General features: G+C 43.6%; 1 protein-coding gene across 2 annotated transcripts in view; it reads right to left on the bottom strand.

Annotated features, from left to right (window-relative positions):
• The window catches only part of ankrd13b (ankyrin repeat domain 13B), a 35,328-nt gene extending 12,081 nt beyond the window's left edge, over positions 1–23,247 (bottom strand). The window contains exons 1-9 of one of the 2 annotated variants that reach the window (XM_068707038.1): positions 23,014–23,247; positions 22,767–22,909; positions 9,352–9,487; positions 7,690–7,814; positions 6,527–6,572; positions 5,958–6,101; positions 4,683–4,926; positions 1,953–2,019; positions 611–692 (exon numbers count right to left, since the gene is read on the bottom strand). In XM_068707038.1, the coding sequence (XP_068563139.1) occupies positions 611–692; positions 1,953–2,019; positions 4,683–4,926; positions 5,958–6,101; positions 6,527–6,572; positions 7,690–7,814; positions 9,352–9,487; positions 22,767–22,874 (952 nt within the window). In that variant the 5' untranslated portion in view covers positions 22,875–22,909; positions 23,014–23,247. Of the gene's footprint in view, positions 1–610; positions 693–1,952; positions 2,020–4,682; positions 4,927–5,957; positions 6,102–6,526; positions 6,573–7,689; positions 7,815–9,351; positions 9,488–22,766 lie in introns of both variants that reach the window. The other variant, XM_068707036.1, reaches the window with a different exon arrangement.
• Positions 23,248–24,111: the final 864 nt, after the last annotated feature.

Genomic DNA, 24,111 nt, shown 5'->3' with positions numbered 1-24,111 from the left:
AGACAAGTGTCCACATTTTGACCTTCCGACCGCTGATCAGCGTACAGCAGCTGCTTGACTCAAGATACAGTATTAGGATATATATATAACACTCATAAGTTTTTTCTACCGTGTTGACAAAATGATGATAAGTAGCACAAGGGAAGAAGGGCAAATGCAGTGAGTCACCCTTTCAGGAGTCAGTGGAGCACTTCCAAGAACACTCCCCTCCTGTATATTAGCAGAGTGCAGAAGGGGATTGTGACCTGGGAGAGTGGAGCCCTCAGAGGAGCATGTGACGGCTGATCCTCGCTGACAGCGACAGACTGGGGAGAGAAGCCTGCTAATCCGGTTTGATTTACGATCTGAACCAGAAAACCAGACGGAGACACCGATCTAACGTCACAGGCTGCTACCCGCAGCCTCGGGGTGATCTCATCGAGCTCAGGTGAGAGGGATTACTCATCAGTGACTCTTTTATCGGACGCAACACTTGGGCTGAGGGTTACAACGACACGGAGGGGACGATGGAGAAATTCAGCTGCTGCAGCTGTGATGCAGCCGCGCGCAAGGAACACCTTGATGGCATAAGAGGTGACGATGTCTGAGGCACTAAAGGAAAGGGACATACCTTTTGTCTTGTTCTTGTTCTGATCTGACAGATGGTCAGTTCTGGTCCTGGTGATCAGCTCCACATTGGAGGCTGCGTACACCTGAAAGAGGAGGAGACAATTCACTTTTGTGTTCTGTTGACACCGGCCTTACTTTCTTGTTTGATAACAATAATATGAATAGTTATTTTAATAATGATCATTGCAAAATCAACCAATTTATCCCTAAAAAAAAGGATTATTTTCTTCTTCTTTTTCTTCACGTATGTTATTCTACATAGTGATGTAACTTTAATCAATTAGAGAAGTCTTGATTCACCGTTTAACCTTTGATCAACAAACTCATGAAAGAGATTAGTATGTTCAGTACGACCTCAAAAATAAACATTAGAGATAAAGATTGATGGAAGCAAATGAGAAGCAAAGCTGATTCTGAAATGAAAAAGTAAAAAAAAGGGGGAAAAATTATTCACAAGTTGGAGCAATGCTGACTCAGCCTTTGTTTTCTTCATTATTTATTCATGTCAATGTTAGAGTGCCCTCATTTTTACAACATAAATGGACAATGAGCCACTGTTTACATTTGTCAGAATAAGAGAAAACTAATTCAACTTCTGTTTTTATATCTATATCCAAAATTGACAAAACCCATCAATCCACCTTTATCCCCAGTCTGCTTCACCATACAGGCCGGGCTTCTCCAAGCTACAGTTCGTAGCAGAATACTGGAATTCCCCACCAGTGACCACAAAAAAGGAAATATTGATTAAAAATTGAGCAGGCTGCTGATTCTGAGTTCACACTGGACGACGGACAAGTGGAGGCAAGAGCTAAAATAAAACGTCCTGGAGGAGAGCAGCTCAACAGGAGTTGTCTGTTTACGTTTGTAACTCTAAATCAATGATGCAGAAAATAGAAGCTTTTCAAGCAGCAGTGTTTTACTGTAGAGCCTGTCTGAAGTGCTTTTAAACCACGAGTGACAGATGGTCCTGGGTGTCTGACTCCCATCCATCCCTCCAGGGGTTCAAGAAAACAAATGGGGTCAAGGTAATGCATGTGTCTTCGGGATGGATAGACTTGTTATTTTCAACTAAATTTAATAGGCCCTCTGGTCTTTTAAGGGCTGATGAATTTTCCTCACTTTAAGGGAAGAACATCCCGGTTTCAGAAATTCATCCGTCATTATTTGAAACTGTAGAAGGTTATGTCCTCCAAAGGTTTTAAAATAGCTTTGGGAGGGATGCTTTCTTGAAATGACAAGTGAAGTGAACTTTCAGGAAGTATAAAATTGAGCTCTGGCAGCAGTGGTTTCTCTGGTCAGAGCGAGAGATCAGTGAGCTGTGTGAACAGCCTGTGCTCTACCTTGGCTTCATATCCATTCACTGTCTCAGTCTTCTCGCTCCTCCAGCCCAGTATACCCGTCTTGTTCCTGCAACAAAGATTCAACACGTCAGTTCCCCGTGGTCTCAACTTCAAGTCAACAACACAGTTTCTGTGGATTATTCTCCTGTTCCAAGCAATCTGCAGATATGAGAGGAAATCATGAATACAGATACATTTGCCAGTCACATGTTCTGTTTTTTCTCTATAATATGCAGCCAGAAAACATTTCAGCCATCCTCCTTGTTTGTCGTCTGTGCTTCAACAGTTCAGTGTGCAATTAGGTAGTCTGCCCAGAAGTTAGTGAGGCATATCTCATCCTCATGATCTATTCACATCACTGAATTCCTTCAGGACCCCACCACAGACAGTGAGTTCTCGGGGACGATTTCCCCATATTAGCTCATATATTTGAAAGGTCATAGCGTCTTTGAAACGATATCAGGTATATTACAACAAATCTTAAATGATGTGACAATTTTGGAAGAAAGGTTGTCACACATGCTAGTGTTTACTTTGGTTTATGACCAAATACCATCCCGCCAGAGGAAACTTCTTGGACGACCATCTGGTGTCCCTGGGCAATGCAACAGGACTTTCATGTTGCCCTTGTATATCACACTTTGACAGCACCATGCGATGTTGTGTCAGCTTTGCACCTCGATGCAATGGCACGACCAAATACTTGCCAGAGTAATTGCATTCCCATCAATCTCAGCTGTAATTGTGCTTTGTGCAAATAAGTAAATAGTAGCATGCTAATACGCTAAAACTAAGATGGTAATCATGGTAAAAATGACTTGCTAAACATCTGAGTGAAGCTGACATTAGCATTTAGCTAAAAGCACCGCTGTGCCTAAGTCCAGCCTCACAGAGCCACTTGCACGGCGGTGTTCCCTCACTCTTTGTTTTCCACTTAATCCAACGTCAGACAAAGTTATGTCCCCGTCCAGATTTTGGAGTTACATCATAGCTCAATTACTGGATGCGCAGTAAACTTTGTACTCCTTAGTTCCGCCGTAAAACAGCAAAACTGCAGTGCTGTAGATTCTGTGCATGGCTGCGTGAAGACGTATTACCTCCAGAGGTGGATGTCCTGTCTGTGGTGCTTGACAAAGTTATTTGCACTAAAGCATCATAAATGGATTATTGGCATGTCGACAGGAGTGCTGACCAGGGACAATGCACAGAGGTGACACTGAGTTACAAGTCTGACAGAGAGATGATTACCACAACCCCCCCCCCCCCTCCCCCATCTCCCCCATCTCCCCCAAACACCACCTCCTCCTGCTCACTTCTCTCTGTCGCTCCCCTCTCCATCTTCTTGCTTTTTATCTGTTAACATTCGCTCCGCGTCTCTTTCCATGATTCCCCTATCTATCACTGTGTCTCCCCACAGTCCATTTTTATTCTTTCTGCCTCCAAAACCATCGACTCCCTGTTTTGTCCTCCATATTGTACTTTTGTCCCCCATAGTTTTGTGTCCCATTCATCTTTTTCTCTCCGATTCTCTCTGCATGTCTTCTCTCATTTCTCTCTGTCCCATCCCTTATTCTCGCCCTCATCCCTTGTCCTCTCCTCGTCCAATCTCTTTCTTTTATCCCTCTTTTCCTCCTTCTCTTTACTCTTATCTCTCCTCTATCCCTCAATGTCCAAAACTGTCCTTGTTCTGTCATCCCCCTCTCTTTCTCTCTGTCACATCAGTCAATCTCTCCTCTATGTCCTCCTCCTTTCTCCTCCTTCCACTGCTTTCAATATTTGCGTTGATGTACTTTATGTGAAACTGAGCCGTTAAACTGTACCGTTAGCATAATAAAAAGCTCCTAAATTGACTGCGCACAAGCTTCCTGCTCATCCAATTTTCTTTTCTACACCTCTTCTCCGTTCCTGTCCTCGTGAGCTGATGTCTTGTTTGCCTCTTCCATGGCTTTCTGTTCTGCGATCTGCCTCTCCATCTTTGTGTTCACTGGTGCAACTTAGGTGCAATACAGTGTTGAGCTTTTTTGAAGTGACCTGAGGCTGATTCACACAGCCAGAAGCTAACTTGTTTCTCACCACCTCCACATCGCACTTACTCTTGACACATTTATACATGACATTTTAGCCATATTTTTTTTATGTCTTTTCATGTCTCCACTTCCCCCTTTACTGCTGCATTTCTTTTAGTGTTTTGCTATATTTCTTAAACGCATTTTGACAGCCACCAGAGAATGTGCCTGAACTTGTTGCACTCGGCTGTGGGTTGTAGCGTAGGAGACAGCAACCGTAGAAGAGTGTCAGAAATTCAACAACAAAAGAGAGATTTTCTCCACTCAGGAAAAAAAGAAAGCCAGCGCTCAGAGCAGAAAATGTCTGATGCTGAATTACAATGTCTTGTACAGAGGCTATCATTGGTGGAGAAAATGGCTATTGTGCCTGTTCAATGGAAGATTTCTTCCAGTATGATTGTGGTTACATGGTTGTAAAATGGCGAGGCTGATGCCCTTGCTCTGAGAGGAGTTATATGAAATCCTGATTTCCTGCTGGATTTTCTGTTACAGCTGCATCGGAAACTGACACATCATATCATCTACCTTTGCGCCCCAAAATTACATAAGTGCGATTAGTTGTTAAAGCTGGAATGTCTCCTTTAAAAGGTGCATTTGGCTCACAGTCATCAACTCTTTGAACACTTTCTTATACTCATATTCCGAGTGTATCAGTGTTGCTGACCTCTCGAAGGCGATGTTGCGGGTGTCCAGCTGAGTAGTCACCACGGCGGCAGACAGCCTGGCTGCTACCTGCTCATCGCTGGGCTGCGTCGCCCCCAGACGTCCCAAACCGGCGGGGTCGCTGCTGCAGGCGCCGCTGCCCTTCCCCCCGCCAGGTGAGAGCGCTGCGAGAGACGAGACACACAAAGTCTCGCAGAACACCAGCTGCCTGTCATGGTCGACCTCCATCACCTCTGCGCTGGACTCTGAGAGGGTGACGGACAGGAAGAGCCATGTTAGTGAGCGCGAGAGACGCAGAGGTTGACAGTGGGAAAGGACTACAACACGAGCATGCCAAACGAGGCTGCAAGAACACAAACACACAAATGTACATGTAAGGAAAAGTCAAGGGAGATGATGACTGATGTCAAGAGACGGCAGATGCCGCAGCTGCACGGAGACAAGAATATCCAGGCAGGCAGGTCCAGGGAAAAGGTTAGAAGAAGAGGAATATTTCAAAGTGGTGAAAAGAAGAAAGACAGAAATAAAAGAACAACGAGGTGAAATGATGCAGAGAGGAGCCGGTACAGAGTTGAATGAGTGGAAACGACTGTCCAATGAGGCTACAAAGAAGCAGGGGGAGAGAAGGGATCATCCTGGAAGAGCAAAGCCACATCGGCACCGGTCTCTGTGAATATTTGCTGCATCTCACATTTACTTCAAATAAAGCCTGTGTGACTGAGAAATACTGGAATGTGTTTCTTTAATTTAAGCTTTGTTCCACTTGGACCAGTGAATTCACATGAGCAGCATGTAAGGCGTCGAAACAGTAATGTCTTGCTGCTTATGTTGTCCCACAAGCTCTCATGTCCCACATTATATATATATAATAAACAACTGGGATCATAATCTGCTCAATGTTTCTGCAATACCTTCATCAGACCAATGATATCACATACGTCCATTTTCAGTGCTGACAGCGGGGTTATTTCATTGGACGGAACGCAGATGTGAATGAAAAACCAGAGGACACAGGGGAGGAGGAAGGAGGATAGGGAGTAGGAAAGGAGATCAAAAGAGCCAGCGAAAGACAGAATGACAAAAACATGCTTACTTTTTATTGACAAGCCAAAGCACAGTTTGGCATCATATCTTAAAAAGCTGGAGGAGAAGATTCATACCTTCTCATGTCTGTACTTCTGTAAGCTGCTGCCAGCAGCCAGCTAGCTTGGCAGAGCACAGAGACTGGACTCAGCACACATTCACACACAGTTAATTCAAGGGTTTGCCCTCTGACCTTGTCCCCTGAAAATGAAGCTCCGGTTTCCTCTCTGCCAGGTCATCTGCTCGAAGCCCATCAGGGTGGTGTCCACGCGAAGACACTGACCACTCTTCCACACTCTGTAGGTGTCGCTGGGACAGATACGAGACACCAGGGGCACTGAGGACAACACGCGGATCGGCTTTAAATGAAACTGTGATAGTTGTATTGTTTTCATTTGATTCATGCTGACAGTCCTTGAGCTCTGATGAATCCATGTTAACAGAGAAATCTCATGAGTTGCATCTTGTAACAACAATTCATGCACAAAAACAGACAATTAGTCACAAGTCCGCCATAGAGACTAATGCTGAAATTACATCCACTTGTGGTTTTGTAAAGCACTTGAGATAAAAAGCGCAAGCTGTTTCACTCTAAAACCAAAGTCACATACATTCTGCTGTGCATTAAGTGTGTGAGCATCAGTGTGCAGCACAACAGGAAGAGGCAGGCCTCTTCAGCCCAAGAGGGAGATGATAACATGATTATTTCTGACCGGTCGGTACCAGACTGCTTTACTGGCTGGAATGAAAGACTGCACTCACCCCAGCTGGTAAACTCCCATTTCATCTCCACATAGAAGTCCTGGGCCTGGACGGAAAGATGGAGAGAGAGGAGGAAGAACAAGTAAGATAGCAACGGGCATTGATAAAGAGGAACATGTAGAGAGAGAACCGGGGAGAGAGAGAGAGTGATGAAGTTAAAGATGGATAGACAGAGAGAGCGGGCAATAGTGAAGTAGAGGAAAAGAATCGCAGTGATGCTGCTTTATTGTCTGTTCCAAAGACAGGGGGGGGGCTGACACAGAGAAGTGGTTGTGAGTGTGTATGTGTGTGTGTGTGTGTGTGTGTGTGTGTGTGTGTGTGTGTGTGTGTGTGTGTGGGTTAATAATAGAAGTGATGGATGGAGGGGTGGACGAGAATGATGTGGATGGGAGCAGCAGCAGAAGAAGAACAGTGTGCGATGTTTGCATGTGTGCTTGAGTGCGAGTACTCATTGTCAAAGTGTGAAGGGGTTGTGTCAACACTGTGAGTATGCTAGAGTGTGTGTGATTATGTGTGTGTGTGTGTGTGTGTGTGTGTGTGTGTGTGTGTGTGTGTATCGGGGAGCCAGCTGGAGCAGATACACAGGGAGACAGGCTGTGTGAAGGCAGTTCCCTGCATCTGTTCTCTGCAGCGGCTTCAACAAGATCAGCTGCACCTCCATGCTCTCACAACCGCCAACCTTCGGGCTCTCCGCTCTCAGCTTGTCCGTCGCTGCTATTGTGCCTTTAAGTGTTGCACTCCAAACCCCCTTTAGGGAGAAGCGTTGACTCAAATTACCCACAGACAGCGTGTTTTGCAACATTGAGACGTATCATTTGAGTGTATTTCCCCTTGTTGGGTAGTACACAAAGTTATTAATACCTTCAAACAAAACAAAGAATATTTTATCCTTAAACGAAGATGTTAATATTAAAAAGATTCATCTACATTTCAAAAGACTGCATCTCCCTTGATGTGCCTTCGTAGTAGTAGTAGTATGTTTGTGTTTCATGTATATCATTTCTTTGTGTCTGTGCTTCCAGGCTTGTTTGTGTCTATGCAGGTGTGATATAGTTTTTTCCCCATGTGTGCATCATTGCATATGTGTGTGTGTGTGTGTGTGTGTGTGTGTGTGTGTGTGTGTGTGTGTGTGTGTGTGTGTGTGTGTGTGTGTGAAATCCCACTTGGCGCAGTCGCTCCAGCAGGACGGGGATGCCCGCCAGTCTCTTGGCAGTCCTCTGGTAGTCACGATAACGAAGCACGAGACGCACCAACTCCGGATCTCTTGTACTCACTGCCTCCTGAAGAACTGAGAGAGAGAGAGAGAGAGAGAGAGAGAGAGAGAGAGAGAGAGGCGGAGAGTAAAACAGAGCCAATCACTCAGACCTCATCTAAAATGAATGTGCATGAGCAATTTAAGGGGAGGGGGGCAGCAAGGATTGCCGAAAACTGAAGTAGGCCAAAGGAAAAGGTACGACCAATTACTGCAGCTCGCCCATCATTCAACAGAACGCCACTTTGCTGTTAATCTCACTCGCTGTTCTACACTTCAACCATTTTATTTCTCTCACACTAACAGCAAATCTGTGAATAAAGGCGGAAACAATCTACCACCTGCTGTTTCACCTGCTGACACACGACAAAGTAATCAGATTAGAAGGGGAAATACTTAATGATACACCACAGACTCCCAGAGACATTCATGACAATAACAAAGATCTGATTTTATAGCGATTAATTCATCAACATCAAGACAAAAAAAGGCCGTGCGTTAGATGCAGTGTCGCACAGACGGGAATGACAGTAAAAACAGCTACGGATGGGGGTGGGTAGATTGGACTCACAATAAAGGGAGGTAAATCAGCCAATAGAATTTCAAGGTTAAAAAATGAATTGATTTCATGCTTCATTAGTCTCCAACTGCCAGACCTCCACATTACATTTGCACAGAGCCAGGTGATAAGAGGTGTCTGGCAGAAGCCACCGTTGTTCTACGAAAGAGGTGGGGAAGAAAAGCATCGTGAGAGGTTTGCATTTTCTAAAACAATCAAGAGGACAAAGATCTGCAAACCTCATTAGCGCCAAGGTAAAATAGAGCCAGTGGGAAATGTTCTTGCGTACCATTTGGTGTGTAATAAATTATACATTATATATTATCGTAGTCCTGTTATTGTGACCAAGGGGGCCACAACCACAACATTTGCAGACCATTTGTGATTAAGTTTGTCTCTGGACGTATTCTTTAAACAATTAAATAAATTGATTGATTGGAATTCGTCTTTGTGAAACAAAGAGACAAAAATAATAAAGCAATCTATTCACTCACAAAGCACACAATACATTCATCAAAGTATAAAACAGGTCATATCTATATTTATTTGCCGTTAGTTTGTGATTTATTGTTAGTAATGAATTATATAGAGATGAATAAATTCGTAAAATGACTCTGGGCGAAATTGTGTGAAATCTCTTTCTGTGTGAAGGATGGCAGCTATTAACTAGTGCAATTACAGCTCGCTTTCAGGTTTATTTGCAATGACAGATACTGAAATCCATAACATTCTTATCCTCTCAAGGAAGCAATTGAAAAGATAAATATGTTGTGGATTTTTCATTCCTTTCAGTTCAGTTGATTCCTTTCATGGGAAATGTGGTCATAAGTTTTAACCACCGGTGTAAAATGTAAAGCACCAACTGTCTCCACTATGATCAAATTATTTTACTAGAATTATACCGCCTTTGACAAGGATATATAACACACTCTAACCCCCGACATGCCACCCAATAATGCATTACGCTGCACATTGCACATGCTAACAGCACCATACTTCTCCACACACACTCACCGGTCCATCCATTGCGGTTCTCCTTGCTAACATCAGCTCCGTGCTGCAGCAGGACCCTGGCACAGTCCAGGTGGCCCAGCGTCACAGCCAGGTGGAGAGGAGTCCGACCGCGAGGGTCCAGAGACTCTAAATCAGTCTGGATGAAGGAGGAGGAGGAGGTGAAATAAAAGAAGAGGAAGAAAAATGAGAGAAAGAGAGAAAGGGGACAGTGGAAGGGAGCAGAGTTAGCATGAAGGTAAGAGGAGCGGACAGAGAAGGATGAAGTAGGAGGAGAGGAAATTAGGGTTAATTGTGTATCATTGTAGTTCTCTTCTATCCCAGACAGAGGGGGAGGGAGAAACAGAAATAAACACAATAGGGACACAAGTGTGAAGATGACGATAGAGAGAAGGAAAGAGACACACAGTGTCAGCTGCTAATGGATCTGTCACCACGCCAACATGACTGGGTGTTACACTCTATACTGTGCACTCAAAACACTACATGTATGCCACTTATTTTCTGGGCTGGATGGAGTGATTTTAGTATGACTAGCTGCTCAGCACCCAGAGCGGCCTTCTGTCATCCTACAAAAGGTTCAGAGAAGGTTGTCAGTTTGAATTCCTGGCAGGGAAATGTAAACAGGTGAACTAAATACGGAGCACAGTTTTCCATCTGCCATGCCTCGTTCTTTCTTCCTCTGAACACATGTAACTGTCTCACAACAACATTGATGAACAAAAAGAATAATTAATGCTTCAGGCTTCACTTTGTGCTCTCAGCTCCACTCTGTGCTTAGAACAGCATGTCAACGAGACCTCATTTGTCAGCCATATTACATTAGTGCTATTGTGTAATCTCAATCATATGCTCAGATACACTGACTTAAAATAATCATTGCTTTTAAATCCCTCTCAGGCTTGTTAAAACACATTTGACAGACACTTATTGCTGTCTCTGGTTTTGGGCGCATCGTTTGATCAAAGAAAGTAAAAAAAAAGGCCGTTATTGGTCTGTGCCAGGCTACGTTTAAAAAATAATTGTGTCTAATTTTGAGCCTTAAAAAACGCCAATTCTCTTCTCTTGTCGAGTGTTAGATGAAAAGGCTTCTGTAACTAAGAAGCTAGAGCCAGCAGACGATGAGCTTAGCTTAGCATAAAGACAGGAAGCAGAAACAGCTAGTCTGTCCAAAGTAATACAAATCCACCAGCCAGCACCTCTACAGCTAAATCAGAAATATATCGAGGTGGAAAAATGTAATGAATACTGAGCTATGGTTGGAGAGAACCTGTCTATTGCATGTCTTGGTGTGCTTCACATATATTTACAGGACTGTTAGTCCAGACATGTTGAAAGGAGGACTGGATGAGTCCCTCGTTATTGGCCCCCTCTGCCACACATTCTACAGCATCATATAGACAGGACAACATGTCATTATTGATCATGAAGACTGAGAATCCCACAAGTGTTCCCGTGTCTAACAGCGACACGGCCCACGCTAGTTACAATCTGTTCATTCCAACATGAGCCGTGCTGCTTGTACACCTGATGAGATTTCGTGTCTCTACACTCAATTGATTAAAAGGCTGTATTGTTCTGCTGGAAGTGCCCATCCCTCTCTCTCTCTCTGTCTGTCTGTCCGCCTCTATGCACCACTGTCTCTCTGCAGTGTGCTGCACTGATCTCAGGTCTGCCATCCAATTAAACAGACGCTGACAGCCACCATTATTCAGGACCTCTAGGCTGATCCACGGTCAGTTCTGTCAGTCAGTGGCAGGCTTGAATTCCAATTAAGGATTTATCTCGGAGATAAGTGACTCGGCACTCTAATAAAGACCTCAAGGAAGCATGTGGACACGTCTTTGAATAAAAACCACACTATTTGGAGAGCAATGTAAGGGTTTGAGTTGAGTATCATTTTAATATTTGAAGTATGAGAAATATGGCGGAGTAGGTGAATTCGGGGAAGAGGCCTGAGTCCTTATTGATCCACATAAATCCTTAAATCAAAGCAGTGGAGTCTGAGAAAATGTACTAAGGGGGAATTTTTAAGCAACTGAGAATAAACCAAACAACTCAATATGAGGACGCTGCCCTGACTGTTTACTGCTCTTAGTGTATAATATCCTAATAAAAATGGCAGCTACTGTCCAACACACAGGTTTAATGCTGCACTCTGAGAAACACACAGTGAAGAGCAGAGCACGAAAGACCCAGCAGTTCCATTATCACTCAGTTACTGCGGGTTTCTGTTTCTGGTATTTGCAAGGGAAATGAGGAAAACCCGAACGGGATACACACACAGACATCAAGGAGTGTATAAATTCAAATACAGACAAAAATAAAATATGTTGATACAAATGCTTGCATAAAGCAGGACACTCATAGGCTCTTAAAATGTAACATGATGTCATGGTTCAGTGTGTTAATGGGTGTGCTATCTCTGTACTTTCCATAACTACCCACTCTTTGGTTAACAGTTCTCTGCTCTCCCCGGCTCTCTCAAAAAGCAACCCCTGACGAGAAAGAGTGAGAGCGAAAGAGGCAAACAGAAATAATGTGGCTACAGAAATTTCTATTGAAAGAAACTGCCTGTCAGCAACGACTGCAACGTGCAAGACAGACGAAGGTGGAGAAAGAGAGACAAAAGGAAAAGATTGCTGTGGCAAGCAATGGCTCCGGGGAAAAAAAAGATACGGCAAGGTGTGAGGAAAGAGAACAGATGGAGAAAGAGAGTTAGGATGGAGGACGTAAGGCAGAGAGGGGAGCCGAAGGAGACAACAACACGAGGGAGTCCCTCAGGAGCCGTGGAGACTGGGGAATAGAGGGTGGAGGCGTAGCAACGCGGGGGAAGAATGAGAGCAGTCGACTTTGTTTGTGTGTGCTGGATAACGAACACGGTGTAACATGCAAATACAGCCACATTCGGTGCTGTGTGTGTGTGTGTGTGTGTGTGTGTGTGTGTGTGTGTGTGTGTAGCACAAGCAGCGTCTCAGAGGACAATGGTGCATGGGCAGCACAAATAGGAAAAACTGTCAGTGTCACAGGAAAGCGAAGTGTCCATCACTTAAACAACACAGGAGACCATACTGAATATTAATATCGAGTCTTTGAAAACATTTACCGCCCGAGTGGAAACGTTTCTTTTGGGAAGAAACCCCTCACATATGGTTGTCAGCACATGAAAGGGAGAACGGAGAGAGAAACAGAGAGACAAGAACAAAGCTGATGGTGAAAGAAATAGATGAGAGAAAAAGGAATGGAAGAAAAAAAAAAGAAAAGGAGGAACTTGGCTCTTCTTTCCTTTTTGTCTCTTTATGCCACTTGTACTGTCTCACAGCAGTCCTTTCATCCATTGCTAACCCTTTAAGTGGCCGCGTGTAATGTTGGTGATTATCAGTTTAAGCTTATTTTACCGCCGTGCTTGATTTCAATGACTCTGGGGTGCAACAGCTGGCAAGGGGGGGGGGGGGGGGGGGGTGGCTGAAATGCTGCACAGAGACACAAGAGGGAGGAGAGGAGGGAGGAGAGGAGTTAAGGAGTATAAGGGCGAGGCTAAACAGAAACATGTGGCGACAGAAAGGGAGGGGGGTGAAGTCGAGAAAGGGTTGCAGTGAGGTGATTAGAAGGGAGGATGTAGAGGGAGACAGATCGGAGGTGGGGCCCAGGATGCTGCCACAGAACTGTACAACATGGGGTGACAGGGAAACAGCAGCGTGATCCACTGAAGTGTAGCTTCTGTAGCTGCTCTCACCTCTGCTCAACTGCACCTGTCTCGGTAAAAGAATGATTGAAAAATAGGGGGCACCTGTCTACTTGGCGTCTGTGATGATTTATACTCATTGCAAGTCAAGGTTGTCAAATTAAAGCTTATAATATTGAGTACATGTCAGCTTGTTGATGTCTCACAAAAGGTCTTAGTCCTATTGTTTGGCCTTATTCAAAGTAAGAACGTCTTCATCGTAAACCTGCAGCCGCGTTCATATTTTCTACACTTTCACTGGGGGGGGGGGGGGATTAGCTGGGGTTCATTTGGTCCAATTTGCATGAAAAGTAGCAGAGAAAGATAGAAAAGTGAGAGACGGAGATCAGAGTTAACAGAGCTACTATTCACACCGTGATTTCAAAATAAAAGTTCAAGACAGAAAGCTACGACAACCTTTGTCGACAGCAACATGCTATGCATTGAGTATTGCAATGCGTTGAACAGCAACACACAAACATAAGTGACGCACACACACACACACACACACACACACACACACACACACACACACACACACACACACACACACACACACACAGGAGCACCACTTACACCACTCAGAGGTAATGTCCTCCCACCTGTAAACAATGACCTGCAGACACACTGACATAATTACTTATTCACATGTGAACAATGTTCGGCTGAAAAACAAAACACACACACATACATGCATAAACCACACACACTTGAAACTAAAGCATGATGAAGAACATCGAGTTCCCTTCCCCCATTAACAGAACAGGAGCTCTCTGGAGGAAATCGTTGTTGACTAACTAATGGCTCATGTACTCACATGTCTCTCTCTCGCACACACACACACACACACACACACACACACACACACACACACACACACACACACACACACACACACACACACACACACACTGACCTTGTTTGACTTGTGTGGTTCTGTAGTTACAGTACGGACATTATGTCATCTCATCTCTTTCTGGCAAGATGACGTTTTTTCTTTTTTTCTTTTTTTCTTTTTTTCGTTTCAATTGCCCAGTTTATGGTTTCATGAGGTAAAATGCCGTAATTGATTAATTGACTTAAGTAAGATGTAAATCATTGAAACAATCATTATTGTTATGGGCTGGGCCAAAGACTGATAACAGATAGTGAGGAAGTGTTTACTACGCACAGAGAGAGTAAATCGAGCACTTGATCACTGACATTGTAATGATGCGATGCATCTCACAGGCTCTTTCTGAAAGCAGACATTTTAACTCGCCAATAGTAGGAGAGGTGTAAACATTTAAGATGCCTCTGTTCTATTCAAGTGCCCCGATAAAAGCTACGACAGTGTGACAGTGAGCCAGCATGCACAATACCGAATCAGCGAAATGGAATTCAGCCATCAGTCATTTTGCTATCTACACCTGCGCTTTTCCGACTGTGACAAGACAAATGTCTTCAGTTAGAAAAAAAAGGCCTATTATGACAAAAATAAAAGCATTTGTTAAAAGGTGAAACAAACCCTTTTCACAATAAATGTGCTCTCATAACAAACGACCACAAGCATCTGAGATTTCTCTTCGGCAGATAAAACCACACAGTATGTCTGATCCTGGACAGTCATACTCACACAGTGTACTTTTTACGGTTTTCTAGGAATCAACTTCAAAATGCATTGTAAGATATTTGCTGTATATGAATCTACAGCCAGCAGCCCGTTAGCTTAGGTTAGCCTATAACTCCTAAAGCTTACTGATTGATATGTTGTGTCTTTTTAAATTTTTTATATCCATCGAAATGTGAAAACGTCATGTTATGATTTTACGGGTGGTTGTGTGCCGGACTACGTCTTGGCAGAACAACAGTGATTTAATGGAGTATTTGCAGAACAACTTGGGAGAAGAGGCAGCTCTGCATGTGTTGGATACAATTTTTGACTTAATGGAAGCACACTGTCGTCATGCTTTCTCTTCCATTTACCTGCTTTCCATTCTTTTTCTTTTTCTCTAAAACTTCTTTAACGCCTCCACCCCATTTGTAAAACTTTTTCTTACAGATCTGTATCTCTGTCTTTGCTCTATATAGTTTGCTTTTCAAAGTCCCCCTCACAATGCATTCCTTTGTGCCATTCCCTCTTTATTTTGTCTCTATTTTTTCAGTTCCCCTTTCTCTTTTCTCTCTCCTTAACCCACATCCACGTCTTATAATCAAACGCTTTACTAATCATCCTCTCCTTCTGCTTTCCTCTCTCAGTTTCATGCGTTCCCATCTTGCCCTCCCTCAATAGTGAGCTCAGTGGAGGTTGCATTATTGATAGGCATCTCTATCTGTGGCATCTGCTCCTTCTCTCACTTCCCCTCCCTCCTTCTTTCTCTCCCCCTCTCTCCCTCGCTCAGTGTGTGCCTGGCCTGATGCAGCTTGGCAGGTACTTAGGGCGACATCAATCTTTCATACAAACACCACACACACACACACACACAACACTGTGCATATACTGTACAGAAGCTTTCCCAAAATGTTTGTGCAGAGGGGCGATGGGAGGGAGGAGAATAAAAATAACTTTTCCTCCCTCCTGCCTCCCCTTCTTGCTCCTCTGTGATTCTACATGCAGCGGAGACTCTGACAAACACGCTACACTGCCACGAAACCCTGATCCATTTTCTTTGTGGCACTGCTTGAGATACAAAAAGGAAAAGACAAAACCCGCGTCACAGATACCGAAGCAGAACAAATGGTGATGATGAGCCCACAGAAGAGCAACAGAACCTCTCGCCAAGTCTCACGCTCATCTTAACACAGCCATCATTTCCACTTGTGCAGATGCATCAAAGCGCTGTGAAATCAAGCGGTAGAAATAAGACAAAATGTATCAAATCATTAATGAAAACGCCAGAATGGCCTACAATCCAGCATATGTACTTTCTCTGTTTCACTGCACTTAATTTGGTTTACCGTCATCCCCAATCTTGACAGACAGATAAGCGGACGGACAGAAAGACGCAAGGACCGAGACAGAGAAAGTACAAGTGTGGGGGTGGGGGTTGCTGTTGAACCTGTCAGAATGACAACAGAAGAAAAAGAGAGTTTCTCTGACGTTTACCTAAAAAACGGTGACACCTGTTTGTTGCGGTGAGCTGACAGACCTCACCAAAGCGCGAGGAAAGACGTGTATGGCGACACAACGAGAGAGAGAGAGAGAGAGAGAGAGAGAGAGAGAGAGAGAGAGAGAGAGAGAGAGAGAGAGAGAGAGAGAGAGCAAATCTTCTTGCTTGAGGCAGACAGCGCATACGCTATAAAAGAGCATAATCACGTAATGTAGCGGCTGTAGCCTATTGGAGTGAAACACCGCAGCTGTCACTTTCTTTTCTGTGTTTGTGTGTGTGTGTGTGTGTGTGTGTGTGTGTGTGTGTGTGTGTGTGTGTGTGTATGGGAGCATGTGAATTATTTGGTAAATTTCAGGTAAACCCAGTGGTTTGGCAAGAGTTGCACTTAGCCTGGGCTGGTAATGAAATCAGAGGGTCATTTGCTATCGGACATTTCACATTTAACTGTGCTGGACAAAGTAAAGTCGAATTGTATTAGTTTACATGTATTCATTTATTGGTACTTGGTACGTGTAACAACATAGCATTTCTCCCTGAAAACAAAAAGAAAAGTCAGCGTATTGATTCAGTGTGTTCCACTACCAGAGATTGTTCAAATCTGTCAGTAAAAAAAAAATAATTATCACAAGCCTCACGTTGAGGTTTCACTACCGCTTTACTACCATTATCCCAAATGGCATCAATATTACTCCAGCTGATGCAACTAGCTGCTTTTGCGAGATACTTGAACTTTTCCACATGGGACATCAGGGAGAATACAGTAATGTCTGCAACCAGACACTTGTGGGCTGCCTTTCTTATCCATCTTTGAATCATGAACAGCAGATTGGACAAATCCCATACCATGCCTTGAATGGGTTTTATGAATGATTGGACTTTTTGACAATCTACGAGGAGGTTAAAGGTGATCTATTCTTCCAGGTCTAAAAAGCTGCATTGTACCATGGCACCATAGGCCTGCAAACCCTCCAGTGTCATCATCAGAGTCCTGCATAGACTTTTAACAGGGTGGCTTAGCAGTATGATTTCCTGGTAATTAAATCTGCGTCACCAAGTGTTTTTTTTTTTATTTAAATTTGGACAACCAGCCCCATCAGACAATGATCTCAAAGTCCATACAATATTGCAATGGCACATCAACCACACAACAGTCACTGAATATCTTAGAACATGCTTGGTGCCGTGCCATCACAGAACTATCGCGCTTGACTGGAAATTCACCTTTGCATTAACATCTATCCAAATAATGGGGTCTGACCCTCCAGACTGCGTGGATGACATGACCACACAGCTCAGGAGCTGCGCAACGTTTTTTGAAAATTGCTCCCTGTTGATGTCAGGATAGTGGAGCCCATGCAGAGCATGGGTGATGATGACCTCTTACGAGATGCTGGCCGGCCAACAAAACCGCATGAAAGATTAATACAGGGCAGAAGACCTACAGTCAAACATGGTGGTTGAAGTATTCAGATGTGGGGATGTTATGCCTAATACAAAGGATCGGTAACACGGAGATGGAGAGCAATGGCCGTGTCGAGGTGGGAACCCTGGATTGGCTGCCTGACCACGACCATTCCAATGCCTTACCTCAACCTCAAGCAAATTGTGGCGGAAAGGACTCAATGACCCTTGAAATGATGTCTGATCCTTCTTTGGACTTTGAGCTAGGAATACTTGACGTCCAGGACTTGAATCTCTATCGTCAGCATTGTTTGTGTCACGTGTGACATCCTGTCTGTTGCCCGGGTCTTCAATCTCCTCCGATTTCTTATGTAGGCCTATTTGTATCCAATCTTCACCCCCTTCATTTCTTACAACCCCATCTTTCCTTTCTTCAAACACCAATCCTCCTTTCCTTTTACCTATAACTGCCGATCTCTCTCTCTCTCTCTCTCTCTCTGTCTCTCTCTCTCTCTGTCTCTCTCTCTCTCTCTCTCTCTCTCTCTCTGTTAAAAGCTTTCGGCAGCTTAACTAAATCTGACCCCAAACCCAGCCCTCATGGCCTCTCTTTGTGGCTTTGCTGCGCTGCAGTTAGAACTTGGATTTCATTACACTGATGAAAGTAAGACGGGTGAAGCAGGGGTTGATAGCTGGATGGTTAAAGGTAAAAAGAGGGAGGGAGCGAGGGCACCGGGGCATGGATGTGATTAGAGGAAACAGGGAGACGCAGGCTGAGAAGAGAAGACAAGGAGCTCGGAGGGGATAGGTGAAAGTAGATAGCAGATGGTTGGCATAAAGATTCGGGCCGAGGGTGAACACAATGAACCCGTGAGGCTTAATTTATGGCTCCGTTCCCTCGCGTCAGCAACCCAGCATACGATTTTATAATGCTGATTTAACATTAGCACCTTGCTGAGGGGCACGGTGATCAAACCAGGCACTGTGAAGCAGAGAGCAGGGGTCAGACACAAAGTCACAAAGAGGACAAGAAACAGCAATGAGCAGGTCTCTTTGTTATTTCCTGCCTTCGTCTTGAGATAGACCATCCCCGTCTGTGTGGCTCTGTTCTTTTTCAATCTCTCTGGGGTTTTACGTCTGTTGCAACCCAGATGGACTCTGTTCATGGTCAAACGTCTGTCATTATTTCCCTCCCCGCCTCCTCCCTTCTTCCTTACTCTCTTACTCTCACTCCCTTCTTCACCTTGTTTTGCGCCTCCACTCCTTGGTTCAGTCAGTCAATGTTACCTCCTTGCTTTTCTTTACTTTGTTTTATGATTCTGGTGAACACAGCTAAAAATGTATCTCTCATCACTTCCTTTACCCCCCCCCACTGCTTGTTATTCTCTCTATTTTACTACTCCTCATCTCTGTCTTTCCCTTTGAACGTCTCTCTGTGGTCAGCTGTGTGTCCTTGGCATTTACTCAACCACTCCTCCTGTTACTATGGTCAGTTTCCTCTCTGGCTTTGCGTCGAAACGTCGATATCCGATGTGCCAATTATTCCACTGTAGCCTGCTGTGGCAGCATTTCGCTCCCCTCACTCACAATCTGTTACATGCTGCTCAAAGAAGATTGGGCAAGCGTAGAAGTCTCTGCATATATAGTAGTCCAGTCTCGTACTGCGAGTATTGGGGGAAAAGACATTTTTTTTAAACTTCGTCAAGCAGCCATTCATTGCATTATTGTGCTGGAAGGAAATAAGAGTGTGATCCGAAACAGTGCCGGAAATTTGATGGAAAAAATGAAATGACTCTCATCATTTCACCAAAGGTTGGGCAGGCTTTAAAAAAAGCTGATGTGGAGCCGGCTGTAGATTACCTTTATTTTACTGTGGCATAAAGCAGAGGTCAGAAACATTACACAGTTCTTCTACAGCTGAGTGGGTACTGAATTCATCAGAGACCAGCAATATCTGCATGGCCATTATGTGATATCATAGGATCTATCACGATGCACTGCATTGTCAATACACGACGCGCATATTACGCATATGTATTTCTAATATTCTTCTTTGTCTGTTTGCTCCCCCAGTCTTTTTCTGTCATGGCTGATGCTCACAATAGAAATCTCTCTCTACAAGTGGATCATGAAGTCAGTTCAGTATGCCAGGTGTATATGTGTATGCATGGGACACAATGTCATAGTTATGCATAGGGTCTGCCTGTGTGTGTGTGTGTGTGTGTGTGTGTGTGTGTGTGTGTGTGTGTGTGCCGCCCTAGTTTAAGCTGCACCATGCATATAGATGAGGGGCTCAGGTTACCATATGAAGTTAATTTGACATCCGCTTTATGACATAAAGTGGATGTCAAATGAGTTTCGGGATGTGATGTTGACATTAGACTAAATTAATTGAGGGTGTAAAAATGTTTGACTATGCAAACAAAGCACCGCGTTGTACGACACATGCAAAACCATGATGCATACTTACATGTGCATGAACCCACACACAAATACATAGAGACAAACACTCGCAATAGCAGGAGAGCAAGAGCTAGAGAGGTCGTTTTTGAATACTTACAGTTTTGGACTGAGCAGAAATTCATTAACAAGGAGAGGGGAACAGGGGAAATAACAAGGGAAGCTCTCTTTTTTCAGTTGTGTACTATATCTGCCTCCTCACAACTTGCTCTGATCTACCTCCAAACACAGATAGCTGATAACTGAGGTTTAGGGTCTTGGAGAGTGCCTCTGGAGCTGGCATGAAAAGAGCAAAGAATAATGGTTGTTGTGAAGAATGGAAAAGAAAAAGTCCTATTCACTGCCTTTCTCCCTCTTTTCTATTTCGTTTGTCATTCTTTTGAAAGCATTGAAAAGCTTTAAAGCTATAAAAACCATAGATCCTATGAAATCCAATATAGTCAAGAAGCCATTGAAACATATGGTGTGTGTGTGTGTGTGTGTAGGTATATAGCTTTAGATTTTGCATAGATTTAAGGTATTACAGTTACATTAAGTTTCTACTGTGGTAAACAACATTACATAATATATAATTTGTTTGCCATGATAGATGGATCTACATGGATGATTACAATAACCATGAGTCGTTATCCTAAACAAGCACGAAGAGGAGGGTGACTAATCGAGCTTCACGAAGGATTAACATCAAAGCTTATTTGATTCTGAACACTTTGGTATGTGAGATGTTCAACGTACTTGTGTTGGTTCTCACACAAGAATTATAACTACAAGGCTGAGATCAAATATGAGGTCCTGGGTTCAAATGCACAGCAGAGGAGCAATAACATTTGCATCATATAATATTTATAGATACAAGAGTTCCTGAAAAATGAATGACAATGGGGTTGCGAGGACTCATTTATTGAGTCTCTGTGTAAACCAAACACATCAGCATAAATCTCAGCCGAGACCTGTTCCGGTCACCAGTTTTAGAGTCATCCTGCATCAGTGTTGGACCTCTTTTGGATTTTGACCAGTTAGTGGTTGTAGATGAAAAGTCAGGGGATTAATTGTATTCAAATTTCCTGGCAATCCAGCCAATAATTTTGACTCGTCGAGACATTTTAAACGCTGCACTGACCGACCGACTGACCTGACGTGATCATCGATCGAGTCGCTAGCGTAGCTACTGGCTAAATATAGCTCCTTGTGCATTTAACCTATACATCTAATAAGGATTTTTAAACCAAAGCACCAATGAAGACTCATCTGTTCATTCCAATACAGTGTTGAGCCAGCAGGGGATGAAATGTGCATTCAACAACTGCAAAGCTACATAAGTTTGAAAGGGTTTTGGTTCATTTCCAGCTCCCCTTTTAAGGAAATACGCGCAGGTGTAACCTCAGACATCGACTTGAATAATAGAGGTCTTAGTCCTTTATTAGAGCCTCTTCACTGTGAGGTGTATTCAGTTTGGCCATTTATCTCCCAGTAGCTATAATTATGGTCAAGGATTAAATGGTAATAGCCACTTGCATGCTCCCTTACTGTGAATGTAGGGATTGTGGTAAACCAATTGATAGCTGCCTTTGGGGCACTAGCTGACCATTTTGGTGTAAAGGAAAAGCTTACAGGGTTATGATTTTGTAACCACGAAAAGGTAAGAGTGTGCATGACGAGGGAAGTGTGTGTGTGTGTGTGTGTGTGTGTGTGTGTGTGTGTGTGTGCATGTGTGACGTCTCGATGCATGATGCATGCACTCAGACTTCTGTTTGGTTGCTAACCTGCAGAGCATCTCTTATATAATGGCAAAGCGCTTCAGTGCATTTACAAAAAGAATAACTGAATTTGTATGCATGCTCCTGCACAGTCACTCTCTCTCTCTCTCACATACAAACACACACACACACACACACACACACACACACACACACACACACACACTCAATAATGTGATTCTTATAATTTTATAGAGTCCCTTACCCTAAACTGAAGTACTCTAATTTTACCAGTGGGTGAAAATAATTTGCGATGCTTTTGATTACGACAAACATCTTCTGTGGAAACCTTACCCAACACCTTGATGATTCTATTATTGTTGGTACTGTGGTGGTGGCTGGAAACTGTTCGCCCACATGCTCAGTATCTGCATTGTCTTACCCACTCAAAAATGGTTTAGGAGCGGGGGGGGGGGAGCCTACAATTGTGAGTAGATCACGAAATATTGCTGCTTATACACAGGCATAAAGCCCCTCTTCACTCCGACAAAACACACACACACACACACACACACACACACACACACACACACACACACACACACACACACACACACACACACTGCAACACCATCAGGGTCAGCAATTACAGACATTTGCAGTTGGATTTTTTTTTCTAGGAATAAACTCCAGTTACAACTTCCCATGCATATTAATAAAATGACTGGGATGGTGAATATTTGAAGCCCCGCTGCAGTAAATAACACAGATCCTTGACAAATAAAGTCACTCTGTGAGTTCAATATGAATGACTAAAAGAAATAATATGTGTGAATGGGGATATCTACACGTGTCCCCGCCTCCACCCCACAGATAACAATTTACTGCGCTATTCCCAGACCAGGTTCTTGAATGAGGTGGATGGCACATCTACCACCTAATTACGGGAGATCTGTGGACCCACACGCCCATACGAACGCTTATAATGAAGACACAGGCCCCTGTGTCTGGAAGGAAAGAGGCGTTTGATCGCTCATCACCGCGTCTCACCTGCTCGTTCGCTGCCAGCTCCTTCTCCAGCTGTCGGTGTTTGTTGTGCCACACCAAATAGTGGACAGGATAACGACTCTTCTCCGGAGTTTTCTTAGAAGAAATCATCCTCGGATCATAGTTTGCCTCCTCCTCTTTCTTCACTGTGGGTCGGAAGGAGACTTTTGTTATCAATTCACGCTAGATAATCAAACGGATCATCCTTTTATCGGCGGTGATGCCCAACGGCGTACAAGGGCAGCCTTACGCGTCAGAAACAGTGGATGACTCCCTGCATGCTCTGCTTAGAATAACCTGCACAGCCCTGTGAGAAGCATTTGGAGATGTAAACCCCTCGTTTGACTGCCTCCGTGTCGGCTACACCTTTATTTCTTAACTACCCGTTCCTCCACCTCTTACCTCTCTCTCTCTCTCTCTCTCTCTCTCTCTCTCTCTCTCTCTCTCTCTCTCTCTCCTCTAACGCATCTATCCTCCTCCTCTCCTCCCATCCGGTGGTGACTGAGGAAGATGCAATGACAGGCTGCAATGAAATGTGAGCACACTCAGCCAATCCGCTGTCAAGAATGTTGTGATTAAAACGTATGCCTCCTGGAAAAACAGAACTGCTGAAATTGTACACAAATGTTTAAAAGGAAACTATATAGCATAACCCCCCTACAGGAATATTGAAGTACTGTAGGGGGGAAAGCAAAGCATACACGTTGACTGCAAGATACCAAGTAAACCGATTCAGAATTAAAATGCATTCTTTTGAAGTCTAAATCAAGTCTAAGCATCTACTTCTTTAGTGTTTTTGTTGTGTCATCCTTCAGTTGTATGCATAACACCTTGCTTTGTTACATGCAAGTTAGTTTAATTTAAATCAAATCTATATTTTGTCTCTATTTGTGTGTTGTTAACTGTATGACAGAATGGAATAAAAAAATGATTATCAAAAGGATTGCTACCAAATCCATGAATGAGCCTAAAGCTTTTTTTTTTTTAATAAAAACAAAATAAAAACAAAAGTTTTGTCAAAGGTGTGCCTCTTATTTTGCCAATAATGACAAGTTAAAAATAAACATCTGCAGTAAATAGGCTACTAATGAACCACTCCTCATATTGATGTTTTAAGGAGATAAAGAAAGTCTAGGTCAATACCTTACATTTAAATTGTGTTCGTAAATATCCAGCAACATGTAAACTAAATATGTTGATGAATGGACTTTGCAATGTTTTAGTCGAGTTTGGTCTGTCTATGAAACCCACCTCACCTAAATAATGACAGCATGATTGTTGCCCTCTCACCCCTCCCTGCCCCTCCGTAGGTAGGATGCAGGGATGTTGGGTGTGTGTGTGTGTGTGT

The sequence above is a fragment of the Cebidichthys violaceus genome, unplaced genomic scaffold (assembly GCF_023349555.1).
Source record: "Cebidichthys violaceus isolate CVI_PGR_0920_01 unplaced genomic scaffold, fCebVio1.0.p SCAF_1, whole genome shotgun sequence".
Lineage (NCBI taxonomy): Eukaryota > Metazoa > Chordata > Actinopteri > Perciformes > Stichaeidae > Cebidichthys > Cebidichthys violaceus.
This window is presented reverse-complemented; position numbering and strand designations above follow the sequence as displayed.